Raw genomic sequence first — 17363 nt, 5'->3', positions numbered from 1 at the left:
GCTGTCGTGAACACCATGTCCATCTGATGCCCCTGCGAAGCTGTCGTGGACACCTTGTCCATCTGACGCCCCTGCGAAAGTGTCGTGGACACCATGACCATCTGACGCCCCTGCGAAGCTGTCGTGGACACCATGTCCATCTGACGCCCCTGTGAAGCTGTCGTGGACACCATGTCGATCTGACGATCCTGCGAAGCTGTCGTGGACACCTTGTCCGTCTGAAGCCCCTCGAAGCAGTCGTGGACACCATGTCCATCTGACGCCCCTGCGAAGCTGTCGTCGCCAACATTTCCATCTGACGTCCCTGCGAAGCTGTGGTCGCCACCTTGTCCGTCTGACGCCCCTCGAAGCTGTCGTCGCCACCATATCTATGTGACACCCCTGTGAAATTGTCGTCGAAACCCTGTCCTGCTGATGCCCCTTTGAAGCTGTCGTCGACACCATGTCCATCTGACGCCCTTGCGAATTTGTCCATGAGTCCGCAGGATCGTCCAATATTTTCTACGTCGGAACAGCCATGGCTGACAAACAACTGCACCCTGATGCAAACGCCAAAGCTCGTCGTTATTGTTTTGGTTGAACAAACAAGTGGCAGAACACGACTTCTATTAAAGCCAGAGTGTTTGGTCCTGCTATATTTATCAGTGCATATTGTCTCTTGAAACATGTGTGCCAAAGTCGCTCTCCATTATATTGAACGGCTTTAGAGACATAGCTATTAAGATACTGCAATACGACGACGTATCCGACGACTCCGACGACACCAAGGCTGTCATCATACCCCGATTCTTTTTTTTCTTCAAAAACAGCCGAGCTTGAAAGGCGTCTGTTCAGCTTGGCGGATTTATTCAGATCGACGACAAAACAGTGAAGAATAGCAAACCATTACAAAGATATAAGAAATAATTGTTTATGTATTGTAACTCTCACCGTTTGTAGTATTCATAGTATTAAATTTGGTGAAATACATGACATAATAACCTCTATTAGAACTTTTGAGTTTTGAATAAGCTTAAACACCTGAAACTACATTTTTAATGTTCTAAATATTCTCTATCGACATTTGCAATGTCAGGGCATACGGTCAGGAAGATGTTTCCCCAAGGCATGGTACATCGGCATGATGGCGACCGCTACTCGGTCTCATCCGCAAATTTAGAATTATCATAAACATAAGATCATCAAAGCAACGTTTCAGTTCAGTTTTAAACGTGTTGACAATCGTCATATCTTATTTTGTTAGTTTTCAATCACATCATATAGGCAGTTTTTGAAACAAGTTTTGAAAATACAATACTGGTTGACGGTACAATATACTGCAGTACAGTACACTGTACAGTAAGGCCACCTGGTCGTGAACGTTACATCTGGAATAACTGTTCTATATAGATGTGGTAAACACATGTTGCCATTTACAAATAATATTTTGAGCATGATCTTGGGTTGAACAAAGATGTCCAAGTATAATTTAGCACATGTATTTCCCGAAGTTAATTCATAACTCGACGTTTTCACTAAAACAAGGAAGTATCTAGTCACGTGATATCAAAATGGCGGACTGTCAAACCAAACTTCGTTTTCCTATAAATTCCAAATAAATTGCCAAGGATTAATTTCCTTGCCAAATGGTTAAAATATTTTGATTTGATTTAAAAGATTTTCTGTCCATCTAGATAGAAAAAACACACCATGACATCGGTTAAGGTTGCTGTGAGAGTTAGACCTCTGAATAAAAGGTTTGTAATATTAAAAGTTTCTGTTATTGCCTTTTAAATATTCAAGGACATTATATGGATTCTTAATTTAAACTTAAATACAGTATTATCTGTTATGTTGAAAATTGAGGTTTATTAAATACAATGACATCATTTAATTTATCATACCAGCCCCTCGGTTAGCTCAGTTGGTTAGAGAGCCCGGGTAGTTGCCAGGCCTTTTTCTACCCATTTTGGGAAAAATACCTTAGATATTTTGGGAATATTTGCCTCTTGAATTATGCCATTTCGAGAAAAAAATCATTGCTTTACAGAAAAAAAAATGGGAAAATATTTTTAAAAAAATGGGAAAATATTCAGATAAAAGAACAAGCTTTTTTATCTTCTGCAAAGGAAGAAATTATGAAAATATATGTCTATTTTCCCTTTCGAAAGACCTGAAATTGCTAAAATATCAATCCTTGAGGTGTAAATATCTATTGCAATAAATCATGGTAGTAAATATTGCATACTATTCTCTGAATGTAATGAAAACTTAACATCACACAATTCATTAGGATGTTGAATGAACCATTATAGGCTTGTTTGTTTTCAGTGCTCCAGCTAGCCCGTTTTTCAATGGCGCAGCGCCCGTGCCCCTTTTCTTACCGCCCTGCCCCTTTTTTGAGTAGTGCCCTTTTCACAAATGCTCTATTAGCGCCAATTATCCCGTTAGTGCCCTTTTTACTATTTAAATCATTATTAAAGATCGGCAGTCGCTGTCATAATTGAGACAAATTACGTAATATGTCACCATGCTGCCCCATTGCCGACTGCTTAAAATATGCCATATGACAGCTAATTGTGTATTTGTGTAGTTAGCAGACGACCTGTGTTTTCATAACCGGTCATCTTTTAATCCGATAGTTAGGAAAAGCCAAATAGGGAACATCGGCAGGAGGCGGAGCTATTGAATACCAGCCAATCAGAATATACATTGAGAACTCGTTTATTCAATGCTGAAAGTTCGTAAAATGCTATAGAAAATGTGAGGGGATGGTGAAAAATGTTGTCAAGCACAATTAAATATTTTAAAATAATTGTTTATTGTGTTGTACAGACGAGACTCGCCATTTTAAACAGTGTTGATTTGAAGCAGACGGTCACTGCCGATTTATAAACACAGGAAAAGTGGCGCTAACACAATCAAATACATCACTTATTCAGTAAATGTTTTGAAAGTTTATTTCTAAAATATTGATGTTAAAAATTTCTTTGTAACCCACAAAAATATGTTGATGCTTTATATAGTGTTAACCTATCATGTCCACGATCTTGTCAAAATTCGCCGAAACCGCCATTTTGTCAGACCGAATTTCGGAGTTATTTTATCAATGTTCTATGTTTTATAAGTGACTTTTTAAGCAAGGGCAGTGATTTTTATTGTCATTTTATTCTAAAACATCAGCATATTAAACATTATTTTATTAAAGACAATTAAATAACAGCCAGGCTGAATGTAACATTCGTACCCAATCCTGAACGTACCAAATTAACATTCGTCCCTTACATATTTGTTTTTTGTGTATTTATTTATTTGATTGCTTCAAATGTTTAACTGTCTTTGTTTTTTTCTTCATTTTACATGATTTTTAGGAGAAATATGTGACATTGCACTAAAGATGACTCCAGTCAAGTACAATCACAGTATACCACAGACAATAAGACAAATTTTAATTTTGATATTAAAACACACCCTTCTAAATTTTGAGAAAAAGACCCATTTTGTTCAAGTCTGAAAATCATGGAAAATGATTTAAATTGATTATGAAAACAAAACAAATTCTAGGGTGAGACCTCCCCCCCCAAAAAAAAAACCCTTGTGACAGGGGTGGACCCCTCTCACAACCACCCCCAATCGCCCCTACACGACTCATGTAGCTTGCCCTTTTCAAAACTCCACCCTGCCCTTTTCAAATCCTGGCTGGAGCACTGGTTTTTAATGGCTTGATTCCGGCGGTCCTGGATAAGAGCCCAACATTGTTCTCACTTTTCCTCCCAACTTCATGTTACCGGGTGTTGGATATGTATAAAGCGGCACTTATACTGTATTGCTATAGAGCTACCTTTAAAGCGACATGGTAGAGTGTCCGCCTGCAGAGCGAGATGTCGTGAGTTCGAACCCCGACAGGTGCACATAGCAATTTGTGAAGTCTGTAACATTTTGGCTCCCCGACGGGGAATCGTAGTGGTTGTGTGTACATTCACTTTACTGTGGGATGTTTAAGGTATAGCAGCCTGGCTACCTCTGGAATGAGAGGTTCAGGGTTCATTGACTTGTTGGGGCGAACTCTCTCTTTCTTTCACTTAAGGTGCCTTTATGGCTTACACTACTACAGTAAAATGATTAATTAATAAGATAAGTTTAAAAAATAACATTTAAGTGTTATTGTCTTAATCATCCTGTTTTTAATTCCAGAGAGGTGGATCTAAACAGCAATTTTATAATTGAAATGCATGGGAAAAAGACCACAATTACAAATACAAAGGTATTTATGTTTATACTTGAAAAAAAATATATGATTAATAATACATGCTGATATCCTCAATTCATTAAATCAATCCTTTTCTAAATTAAATCAAGCAAATTATCTATTCCAAGGTAAGACAGTTCTGATATTTTTTTCTAACACCCTATAGCCTATATGATAGAGTCCATGTTTTTTTACTACCATCATAAAACTTAATGTTTCTTTATGAAGTCTTTGTCATGTTTCATTATGGGTTAAAGGGAAGTCACTAGGTCAATTTTTCTTCTACTCTGGTAAGATATTTAGAGCTTTCATGTTTTTATTGTTCAATATGAGTAAAAGATTTAAGTAAATTAAAAAAAAAAATAATAATAATTTCTGTATGTAACAGTTGGCAGAGGAGAAGTTGGATGGAGTCTCGGAGACAACACGGGAGGCTATGAGGGTGAAGGATTTCACTTTTGACTTCTCCTTCTGGACTGTGGACCGATTGGACACTGAAAGATACCACGACCAGCAGACAGTACTCAGCCATTCTTATTTAAATGCAAATTGAGTGGCCCATGGCATATTGTTGTGGAATTTGTATAGTGAACATGAGTTTTTCAATTTAAAGATAAAGCAGACAATGCAAGACATACTACACTGACTGCTCATAGTTTTTGCAGGTGTTGTAATACATGTTTTGTGAGGAGTTTTTCCATTCCTGATGTATAGTTGCAGCTTTACCTTTTTTCTTTCATACATATTTTCTTTCAATGTAAATTGTAGCATTTTTAATTAGTTACTAATGTACATAATTTCAAAGTTACAAACTTTATTACAAGCATACACAATTTCTTTAGGTGTACAATGGTCTTGGAGTGGATGTGGTTGACTCTGCTTATGAAGGCTACAACGCTTGTGTTTTTGCCTATGGACAGACAGGATCGGGGAAAACCTACACCATGATGGGACCTCCTGTATGTTCTTAAGCTGTTCATAATAATTACCAGCTTTGTTTAACAGAATAATACATATTGAATCCAAACCCATGTGCGTCTGTCTACGGTCGTCATGTGACTAGTATACCTCACCATTGTTTACACAGTTACATTTATCAAAATTGGGGTATTTTGATGTTCTAGCCTGATTTCTTTCAGTAGTGCTTGCTATAGAAAAATAGCCATTTAACAATAGTCTACAAGCCCTGATTTATAAAATTTCAATGTCATTCTGCACACCATTTTACCATTGATACTGTGAAACAAGTGTTTCTGAACTAAGAATTTTCTTTCCTATAGGACGATGTAGGATTGATTCCTCGTATCTGTCAAGAGTTGTTTATTAGAATGACAGATGAAACAACCAGTTATAGAACAGAAGTCAGGTATGTTCAAAATTAATGTATTCAATTATACATGTAGTTTTTATCCAACCTCTTCTTTTGTCATGGATTGTCTTTAATAAGGAAAGAAGATATGTTCTTAGTGTTTCTTTTATTGTCCATATGAAGGCCCATACACATTGTATATCTGGTTTAAAGCATAATGTGATAATATCACCTTATGCTTTAAACCAGATAAAATTATATCTTCATACCATTTGGCCACCATAGGCCTAACATTGTTCCATTTCTGTTTCCTAGTTATCTGGAGATCTACAACGAGAAGGTTCGTGACCTGTTAAAGGGGAACTTGTCCGATCATGTAGTCCACAATCTGAGGGTCCGGGAACACCCAAAGGATGGGCCTTATGTCCAGGGTCAGTACAAGGATAAGATCATAATTTTGATTCAGCAACTCTTGAATTTCATTTGAAATTAATTCTGCTCTTGCTTGGTTCTTGCTAAGTCATATCTGTTTAATCTTTTTGGATAAAGAGTTAGAATACCTTGGAAGTATTATTTTTAAGCTTGGCAGTGAAGTTTTTAATCATAGCTACAGCTGTAACTATACCAAGAATGTTACTCTACATCTATAATCTCGTGTTTTTATACAGAAAAAAATAATAAAGATACATTTGATATCTACCTGCCCTTTTACAGGTTTATCAAAGTACATAGTAAACAGCTACACAGAGATTGAAGGCTTGATGCAGAAAGGCAATTCTGTCAGGTATGTTTTGTGCTTTATACTTTCATTTCATGAAACATATAGTAACATTTTGTTATAAAATTATAACAAAAACATTCTGTTATAGTTACATTTTTTTTTTTATGAAATGTAAAGTTTATAACATAAAATATTGTTTTCAGAACAACTGCCTCGACAAACATGAATGATGTTAGCAGCCGATCTCACGCAATCTTCACTATAATCTTCACTCAGGTATTGTACTATAGCCTATATCTTCGCTCAGGTGTCGTACTATGGCAAATGGTCTTCACCAAAGTATTGTACTATAGCATATGGTCTTCACCAAAGTATTGTACTATAGCATATGGTCTTCACCAAAGTATTGTACTATAGTATATGGTCTTCACCAAAGTATTGTACTATAGCATATGGTCTTCATCAAAGTATTGTACTATAGCCTTTAGTATTCACCCAGGTCTTGTACTAAAGCATATAGTCTTCACCAAAGTATTGTACTATAGCCTTTAGTATTCACCCAGGTCTTGTACTAAAGCATATAGTCTTCACCGAAGTATTGTACTATAGCCTTTAGTATTCACTCAGGTCTTGTACTAAAGCATATAGTCTTCACCAAAGTATTGTACTATAGCCTTTAGTATTCACTCAGGTCTTGTACTAAAGCATATAGTCTTCACCCAGGTCTTGTACTATAGCCTTTAGTATTCACCCAGGTCTTGTACTACAGCATATAGTCTTCACTATGAAATTGTACTCAAAATACCAAGTAAAATTTTAGATTGTAATTTTATTGGCTTGTTTGATTTTCAAAGAAATTGAGTGCATACGTTGTTCTTCCATGGGTGTAATATTTCATTAATAATGCACTTTTATCAACTTTGAAAAAGAGACAATTATTGACCTTTGTTATAATTGTTTATGTTCTGTTATGTTTCTTGGAATTAGTTTTGTAAACAGTAATAGAGGTTATATCTCACAGGCTTATACTTGTTTATAGCATACTTTTTACCTAGTTCATATCTTGATATTTAATATAAATTGTTTTGTTTAGTTTTCAAGATATGGCTATCCTGTATAATTATTGAGCATTTATATGCAATAATTAAATAGAAGTAAAGTGTTATAAGAGTTGGATACACTTCGATATTTGTTCAAGTTTTATTTTTGTAAGTACTGTTTAGTAATCCCTGTGGCCATTTCACCCATGTTACAGGGAATAAAAGTAGTCATTGACTTTATAAAAAGAAAAGAATAAGATGACTTTAAAGTAAACTATACGTTTTATGTCTTTTACAGGCCACAATAAAATCTGGTATCCCCAGTGAAAAGACAAGTAAAGTTCACCTTGTAGATCTGGCAGGAAGGTAATGGGAATACACATGCATACATCTCCATATAATGACATATCATTTGTATTTCTCAATGTTTTGTGCATTTCTATATAAATTTCAGTGAAATGTTTATCGCATCAAAACCCATATTTATCAGAAGGTATGTTTCAGTGAGCGTGCCACAGCCACCGGGGCGACAGGTGTGCGGCTGAGGGAAGGAGGAAGTATAAACAAGTCGCTTGTCTCCCTTGGAACAGTTATCAAACAGCTTGGTACCTTTTAAAAATTTTTTATTTAGTTTACACACTATTAATTCCTAGCTTACAATGGCCGGTTCTCTGGGTTTCTAAACTCAGGATTGAGAGCTTTTAACTTTAGACTATTTAGTGATTATTCAAACTGTTGTGAATATTGGTTTCTGCTTGGAGATTTGCATCATAAACAGAAGGAAGTACCTTGAAATTAAAATAAATGACTAAACTTTACCCTAGAAACAACTTTAAAAGGGTGACGGATGAAAAAAGATAGCATTAGTAAAATTATTTTAAAAGTACTTGAAGAAATTTTGTAAAGAGAGTCAAACTATTTCCCTTCTCCCAGCTGAGGCCTCAGAGAAAGGCCAGCGAGCGGGAAAGGGCACTTTTATCCCGTACCGAGATTCCGTCCTCACCTGGCTCCTCAAGGACAGTCTTGGAGGAAACTCTCGCACCATCATGATCACCAGTAAGTATAAAATGTTCAGAGACACAATCAACACATTCCTTGAAATTAAAAAATGGACACAAGAAATTCTGCTTAAAATATGAGAATATATTGATTTTTCCAAGTACTTTATATTCACATATCTTCTTTCAAATATTAAAACAGCATACATGTACATGTACCTGTGTAGTTATTAACACATACAACAAAAGTGGTTAATTGATATATCCCTCTATAACACTAATTGCAGCAATTTCACCAGCCGAAGTGAACTATGCAGAAACCCTAAGTGCCTTACGATATGCCAATAGGGCTAAAAATATCATCAACAGACCTACTGTCAATGAGGTAAGCATTTTCGATTTTAGTCTGTATTCTACTGTTTTTAAGATTTTTGCTCTTAGAAAGATTATTGATAAAATACAGTATAGAATCATCTCAGATCTTCTAAGCAAAAATAAGGCAAATTAACATGTTGTTATTTTGTTCTGATAGCCTACCAATAGTCAGATACTGTATGTACAAAGATTATGGTCTATATTTGTGTATTTGCAGGACAAGAATGTGAAGATAATCCGAGAGTTGCGGGAAGAGATAGAGCGACTGAAGACCATGATTGGAGGAGATATTGTAAGTAATGGCTGTACATGGGTCTCTGAGACCATGATTGGGGAAGATATTGTGAGTAATGGCTGAACATGGGTCTCTGAGACCATGATTGGGGGAGATATTGTGAATAATGGCTGTACATTTGTCTCTGAGACCATGATTGGTGGAGATATTTTGAGTAATGGCTGTACATGTGTCTCTGAGACCATGATTGGGGGAGATATTGTGAGTAATGGCTGTACATAGGTCTCTGAGACCATGATTGGGGGAGATATTGTAAGTAATGGCTGTACATGGGTCTCTGAGACCATGAATGGTGGAGATATTGTAATGGCTGTACATGGGTCTCGGAGATCATGATTGGGGGAGATATTGTGAGTAAGGGCTGTGGATGGGTTCCTGAGACCATGATTGGGGAAGATATTGTGAGTAATGGCTGTACATGGGTCTTGGAGACCATGATTGGGGGAGATATTGTGAGTAATGGCTGTACATGTGTCTCGGAGACCATGATTGGGGGAGATATATTGAGTAATGGCTGTACATGGGTCTCGGAGACCATGATTGGGGAAGATATTGTGAGTAATGGCTGTACATGGGTCTTGGAGACCATGATTGGGGGAGATATTGTGAGTAATGGCTGTACATGGTCTCTGAGATCATGATTGGTGGAGATATTGTGAGTAATGGCTGTACATGTGTCTCTGAGACCATGATTGGGGGGAGATATTGTGAGTAATGGCTGTACATGGGACTCGGAGACCATGATTGGGGGAGATATTGTGAGTAATGGCTGTACATGGGTCTCAGAGACCATGATTGGGGGAGATATTGTGAGTAATGGCTGTACATGTGTCCCTGAGACCATGATTGGGGGAGATATTGTGAGTAATGGCTGTACATGTGTCCCTGAGACCATGATTGGTGGAGATATTGTGAGTAATGGCTGTACATGGGTCCCTGAGACCATGATTGGGGGAGATATTGTAAGTAATGGCTGTACAAGTGTCTCTGAGACCATGATTGGGGGAGATATTGTGAGTAATGGCTGTACATGTGTCTCTGAGACCATGATTGGGGGAGATATTGTGAGTAATGGCTGTACAAGTGTCTCTGAGACCATGATTGGGGGAGATATTGTGAGTAATGGCTGTACATGGGTCTCGGAGACCATGATTGGGGGAGATATTGTGAGTAATGGCTGTACATGGGTCTTGGGGACCATGATTGGGGGAGATATTGTGAGTAATGGCTGTACATGTGTCTCTGAGACCAGAGATATTGTGACTTAGTGAGTAATGGCTGTGCATGGGTCACCCATTGAAAATCTGTACATTTGTACATTTGTCCTTCATTATTGCACTTGTTAGTAAACAAATGAGTAATATTTAATATAATATGTTGCTGAGGCAGCTGTTTCCACTGCACAATGGCTTGGAACAGCCATTCAGACTGTTTTTCGCATTGGTCTTCATGATTTATGATAGTTGTTTATTTCATGAATGAAATTGGAAAACTAGAATAATGAGGTTTATTACATTATTATTTGTAATTTAAATGTATTGTTTCTCTGCAGGTTTTTTTTCTATTGTCTTTTTTATCACCAGAATTAACAACTATAACTATATTTTATCCTACATGTATGTGCTATTTGTTTTTCCAGGATAGCATTTCAGCACCGATGGTGAAGGAAAAGCTACATGAGAGTGAGGCTAGGGTACGGTATATCAACATATCTACACTTAACTTGCAGTCTTTTTGTAAAGAAGAAAATGCTCAAAATGACATATGGTTAAAAAATGAAATCTGTTCAATTTGGTATGGACTATTCGAAGAATAAGGAGAGCTATCCTAGTCACCCGAGCGTCGGCGTCGGCGTAACCACTTATGTTAAAGGTTTGCGTACCACCTCAAATATTTTCAAAGTCCATTGACATATGGCTTTGAAACTTTGCACACTTGTTTAACATCATGCCCCCAGCCTGTACACAGGAAGAGGTAACTCTATCAAGCATTTTGACAAAATTATGCCTTTTTTTCTACTTAGAATTTACGTTTAAGTTTGCATACCACCTCAAATATTTTCAAAGTCCATTGACATCTGTCTTTGAAACTTTGCACGCTTGTTCACCATCATGCCCCCCATCCTGTACACAGGAGGAGGTCACTGTATCGAGCATTTTGACAGAATTATGCCCCTTTTTTGACTTAGAATTTACATTAAAGTTTGCGTACCACCCAAATATTTTCCAATTCAATTTATGTAAATATCTCAGCACATCATGTATTGCATTGAAATCTAATCTAATAGTGATCCATGCATGTTTCGCCAAAACTTTTCAATCCATACACCGAAAAGCGGCGGAATAGTCGAGCGCGCTGTCTCTGTGACAGCTCTTGTTCTACATTCTGAACTGTGGCATTCTTTATGCAAGAAGAATTTAAAGGTCATCACAATTATTAAGTTACAGGTCTCCCTTTAGAACTAGGTCAGATTTAAACCAATAAATATGTTACATTAACTGAACATAAGCCCATGTGTGTGCATATACCGTTTTTGTGTTTCTTTCAGATGAAAGTATTGACAGAAGAATGGAGTGAAAAATGGAAGGATATTGCTTCAATCCTGAAAGTATACTCAATAAACACAAAACATTCATGTCCATGTTTGTGTACTTAGATAAATCATGATAAAATTCCTAAATTACTTTTAAACAAAAACATCATTTATTATGAACTATTTAATAATTAGTTTAACAAAAGCAAATGCATGTTCCTTTTTCAAAGCTTGATCATGCTGGTCAGCCCACTTCAATTTTATATTTTAATCAACATATTCCTTACATGCCTTTGAATGCCCCCCCCCCCCCCCCCCCCTGTCAAATTGCTATCATTCAGTGCCCATACCACATCCTATGATGGCTTCTGTGTGTGTCTGTTCTTGTAGGAGCAGGGAACGTTGGCCCTACGGAAGGAAGGTGCGGGAGTGGTGTTAGATTCTGCCCTACCTCACTTGATCGGCATCGATGATGACATCCTCTCCACTGGCATCATGCTCTTCCATCTCAAGGTGAAATTCTTTGTGCCATTTGTGATCATGTATTGTATAAAACTTAATGGCCAAGCTTCCTGATATTGGGTTCCCTTCTATATCTAATGAAACAGTTTATACATTGTTTTCGATGTTAGATACACAAGTTCAATGAACACAGTAGGGGCACATTAGATGAGGCCCTGATAAAAACTGTTGGTTGATTAACCTGTTTGAAAGTCATTGACAATTGGCTGTGACCAACTGTCTGTATACCTCCACTATTATAAGGAAGGACCATGAATATTTAAAGAGTATTTTTCACCAGATACCTTAAATTGATGAATATCAATTAAAATTGTACCAGATTTTTTTATACATATACAATATATTCACATATTTAGAAAGCAGACATTTTTCTATATTCTAGGAAGGGAAAACAAGAGTTGGGAAAAGTCATGCTCAGCCATCTGTGGATATTGGTATATCTTCAGTTTGCCTTTTTGCAAAATAAAAAACAATTACTTCAATTCTCCATAACTGTTTATTGCCAACTATACCATTTCTACATTATATGTTTTATACAATCTTGTTACAGTAGCTCGTTTTATTTCGCTTGTTCTTTATTTTTCCAATTTACATTTTTTTGCAGTTCTGCAAGGTAAGGGCTATTCCAGGCAAACATATAGCCCACGGGGGGGGAGGCAATTATTTAAATAGTATATGGGTGGGTGTCTTTTTAGCTAATTTGGACTCCGAAAGGGTAAATTTGCTTCTGTAGGGGGGAGGTATATTTCAAAAGTGCCTTCCCCCCGGGGGTTATATGTTTAAATGGAATAGCCCTTAGATATAATGTTGCCTTTACTCATGGCTAATCTTTTAAATTTGTAACTTTATCAATTTGCAAAAAACATAATCATAAAATTTTGATCCATAGCAAAAAGAAAACAATATACAATTATTGTTGATTATTTTTAAAACCTTTCTGTTTATGTTGTTCAGTGATAGCCGGTGAGGAGGTAAAGGTGGAGCACTGTATGATAGAGAATGTGAACAACTCTGTCACACTCTTCCCCGCCCCAGACGCCCTCTGCTCTGTCAACGGAAACCTTGCCACCCAGCCAACCAAACTCACTCAGGGTAAAGATAAATAGTTGATTAGTCTATTTCATAACATAATTTCTATTCTAAATGTTCTGACTTCAGACCAATTAAAATTATATAGACACAGTATACACTACATATAGCATACACTACATACAGTGTCAATACATACAGTATTCATTGAATACAGCATACACTACCTACAGTGTCAATACATACAGTATTCATTGAATACAGCATACACTACATACAGTGTCAATACATACAGTATTCATTGAATACAGCATACACTACATACAGTGTCAATACATACAGTATTCATTGAATACAGCATACACTACATACAGTGTCAATACATACAGTGTTCATTGAACACAGCATACACTACATACAGTGTCAATACATACAGTATTCATTGAACACAGCATACACTACAAACAGTGTCAATACATACAGTATTCATTGAACACAGCATACACTACATACAATGTCAATACATACAGTATTCATTGAACACAGCATACAGTACATAATATGTCAATACATATAATATTCATTGAACACAGCATACACTATATTCATTGAATACAGCATACACTACATACAATGTCAATACATAAAGTATTCTTTGAATACAGCATACAGTACATACAGTGTCAATACATACAGTATTCATTGAATACAGCATACACTACATACAATGTTAATACATACAGTATTCATTGAATACAGCATACAGTACATACAGTGTCAATACATACAGTATTCATTGAATACAGCATACACTACATACAGTGTCAATACATACAGTATTCATTGAATACAGCATACACTACATACAATGTCAATACATACAGTATTCATTGAATACAGCATACACTACATACAATGTCAATACATACAGTATTCATTGAATACAGCATACACTACATACAATGTCAATACATACAGTATTCATTGAATACAGCATACACTACATACAGTGTTACACTTCCGTATTTGGTGGTTAGTTTTGTATATTTTCCTTTCCTATCCTTTCCAAAGAATGGTCTGAATTGCTCTATTTCTCTTTTGTATCCTCCATTAATGTTTAAAACTTAAAGATATTAAAACGGTATTCCACTATAAAAGTAGATAGTATTAACATTTTTCTAATAATCGCTGCTAGATTCTATTCTCTGATTATTCACCTCCATCATTGATGTCTGTCCACCCCTGTAGGACAGTCTTACCTGTAATAGCGCACACCTGTGTACCTCATGAGTGTACTGACAGCATCTTGCATGTACTAAAATACAGGTGCAGTGGTGGTTCTTGGGAAGACAAACATGTTCCGATACAACAACCCAACCGAGGCTGCTCAGATGAAGGAGGAACTCAAAAAGGTAGGTGTAGACGAGGATAGGGGATTGTGTTTAAAGTAGATGTTGGTAGTAATGTTTGTGGTATTGTTTGGAATAAGTGTTAAAGTTGTTACGTCGATTCCCTTGAGCTACATGTTTTGTTTGTTGTGTTATACATTGACTTGTAATCTTGTGATATCAAAGGGTAATTTGTTTCATCTGAAAGAATTTTTCTATCCTTTTTATAAAGTTTTGTTTTGACAGTTTTTTGAAATTTTGAATAATGCTTGATGTTACTGATTTGATCTCTTACACCAGTAAATACTTGTTTGTTGTTTAGATCGTATTTGTTGTGATATAAGTTTATTTTACCAATTTATCTTGGTATTCTGTCTGTATGTTTTATTATGAAAACATTATTCTTTATCAAACTATTTTGGTCAATTCCTAGGGAACATTTCTTATGCAGAAGGTAGAAATGTACAATGTTCTTAACTTTTTCTTGGTGTATTGAAATGTATTTCAAATGCATGTTTTTTCTGTAAGTGTAGCTACTAGTGACATGTGTTTTTAAGTGTGTGGCTTACTACCTGTTAAGCTTTGAAATCATTGTTTCAATACTCCGCTTTTGAAATTTCATTGTTGCTGATGCAAATCACATTATGCTTCATCTTAGTTTGCCTTTCAAGAAATCTGATTTGCTCTACTTAACTATGTAACATATATTGCATTAGAAAATGAAGGCTTGTGGTGACAGTGAATATTTGATTTCTGTTGCCCTTCATGTTCCATTTTTAATCATTTAAGGTAGCTGGATATTATAATAAGTATAATAAAATGAAAATTAAAAAAATAATTACTTACCATTGATGATAACTAATGACAAATGTAATAACGTTAATGTTTGTGTTTTATTTTTTTGTCAGTTAAAAAAAATTACATAATACAAAATGGATTCTTAAGGATTCTAAACTGCCTGGAAAGAGTAAAGTTATGCCAACGATGAATTAAAACCTTATGTAGTTGTAAATATGTTTCCTCAATCATAGAGTGGCATGCGTCTGTCGCTGTCCAGGACAACCCTAATCAGCCAGTCAATGGGAGATCTCTACCGCTCATCTGACAACATTTCAGGGTAATTCCATTTTGAATGTTCACTCCTTCATTTTCTTAAGAATAAGCAAAGATCAATTTAGTTGTGATGGCTACGTATCAAAGTATATTCCTAGTCACTTCTGTAAACAAAAGAATGAAGATATATTTAAGGGTTTTTGAAGGTTAACATCGTACAGAAATGTTTTGTGTTTTCAGATGGGAGCTGGACAGTTCCCACAGAGAGGAGAAGGAGAGGATAGAGGAACTGAGGTACAGGATTTTTTCCGAGTAATCAAATGATGAGGTCATGCTCACAAGTTCAAGGTCATATTTCTACCCCCATTAGAGAGGTCAGATTCATCTGCTTAAGTACCTTAACCCACATGAAAGCAGATGACTGCAAACATTGCTCAACTTTTGTAAACTTTTTACTCACTGATAAACTGAAATTGTGAAAATTTCAACCACATAGTTCATACTTCGTCTTATTACAGAGGTCAGATCCGGTGTTTAGAGGACCGTTACCACGCGGAGGAGGAAGAACGGATCAACCAGCAGGTGGCACTGGAGATGGAGCTGGAGAGACGGCAGGGACAGCTGGACCGCGCCCAGCGTGACCTTGAACGTGTTCAGCTGGAGGTCATACAGGTACAGAAGCATGACCTTCGCTCTTACCAGGGGTCATTGTTTAAACTTTCATTGTAATGGTGGATTAGACTATACATGTAGTAATATTGTGACAGTAGAATGGATAAATGTTATGACCATAATGACCATTTCTAAGTTAACTAATATGTGAAAACAAAATTTACGTATACTTTTATTTTGTGTGTGAGTTTTTAGTTGTTTGCATATTCTATTAGTAGTAAATAGTCTTGTTTAAGTTAAATAACATCATAGAATTGGCATGGTAACATTCAACTTTCTGTTTTGTTGTTTATTGTAGAAAGGACAAAGATATTTCAAGGTCTCATAGTTTATATAGTTTTTAAAATAGTTTTACCCCATATTTATTTGTGCATTGATTGCTGTTTTGCTTTGACAAGGGATTTCACTTCATCCTAATTCAAAATTGTGTGAGACACTGTTAAAGTAATACAAGTCAGAAATATATGTATTGAATATATATACCTCATTTGTTTAAAGTTTTCAAAATGTCGAATACACATACTCAATAAGTTGAGAATGAAACAGCCAGGCTCTGTGACATATTCATCTATTATAAGTTAATAAATCTGAATTGTAATGAAAGCCCTTGGGCCGTATTACAGAAACATCTTACGTAGAACATTTTCATATAATTTAACTAGAATAATATTTTGAATCATTATATTATTCTCAGAAAAACTTATGCTTTAAGGTGGTGTTTTCACTTTTAAAGTGCTATATTTCAATTGCAGAATATACACTTACACTTTTTAAAGCTGCACTCTCACAGATTGAACGTTTTGAGAACTTTTTTAATTTTTTTGTCTTGGAACGAGCCAAGTTTTGCGAAAATCGATGGAAACCAGTTATATAAGTCTGCTGACAAAAAAGCAGATCGCAGAGTTTTATAATTAAGTTCAAAAATTGATGTTTTATGCATTTTTCTTAAACAGTTAGTAACAGTTTAAGCCATACAACATTAATTTTGGAACGGAAATATGAAAATCTACGATCTGATTTTTTGTCAGCAATCTTATATCATTGGTTTGCAGTTATTTACGCAAAAAATTGCTCTTTCCAAGACAAAAAATAAAAGAGTTGTAAAAATGGTATATCTGTGAGAGTGCAGCTTTAATAGAAGAATATAACTGTTTAGAAAATATTTGAATTTAAGCAATAGTTACAATATAACTTAAGATG

General features: G+C 35.8%; 1 protein-coding gene across 2 annotated transcripts in view; it reads left to right on the top strand.

Annotated features, from left to right (window-relative positions):
- Positions 1-1556: 1556 nt before the first annotated feature.
- The window catches only part of LOC128208151 (kinesin-like protein KIF16B), a 28601-nt gene continuing 12794 nt past the window's right edge, over positions 1557-17363 (top strand). The window contains exons 1-23 of one of the 2 annotated variants that reach the window (XM_052911546.1): positions 1557-1736; positions 4174-4243; positions 4617-4748; positions 5071-5187; positions 5509-5594; positions 5853-5968; positions 6252-6321; positions 6462-6534; positions 7597-7664; positions 7803-7903; positions 8232-8354; positions 8584-8681; positions 8889-8963; positions 10606-10659; positions 11515-11574; positions 11890-12012; positions 12404-12455; positions 12976-13113; positions 14377-14462; positions 14872-14892; positions 15470-15555; positions 15732-15785; positions 16010-16163. In XM_052911546.1, the coding sequence (XP_052767506.1) occupies positions 1690-1736; positions 4174-4243; positions 4617-4748; positions 5071-5187; positions 5509-5594; positions 5853-5968; positions 6252-6321; positions 6462-6534; positions 7597-7664; positions 7803-7903; positions 8232-8354; positions 8584-8681; positions 8889-8963; positions 10606-10659; positions 11515-11574; positions 11890-12012; positions 12404-12455; positions 12976-13113; positions 14377-14462; positions 14872-14892; positions 15470-15555; positions 15732-15785; positions 16010-16163 (2004 nt within the window). In that variant the 5' untranslated portion in view covers positions 1557-1689. The remainder of the gene's footprint in view (positions 1737-4173; positions 4244-4616; positions 4749-5070; positions 5188-5508; positions 5595-5852; positions 5969-6251; positions 6322-6461; positions 6535-7596; positions 7665-7802; positions 7904-8231; positions 8355-8583; positions 8682-8888; positions 8964-10605; positions 10660-11514; positions 11575-11889; positions 12013-12403; positions 12456-12975; positions 13114-14376; positions 14463-14871; positions 14893-15469; positions 15556-15731; positions 15786-16009; positions 16164-17363) is intronic. The other variant, XM_052911547.1, reaches the window with a different exon arrangement.

The sequence above is a fragment of the Mya arenaria genome, chromosome 11 (genome assembly GCF_026914265.1).
Source record: "Mya arenaria isolate MELC-2E11 chromosome 11, ASM2691426v1".
NCBI classification, from domain to species: domain Eukaryota; kingdom Metazoa; phylum Mollusca; class Bivalvia; order Myida; family Myidae; genus Mya; species Mya arenaria.
The sequence above is the reverse complement of the archived record's forward strand: the minus strand, read 5'-3'. Positions and strand labels throughout refer to the sequence as shown.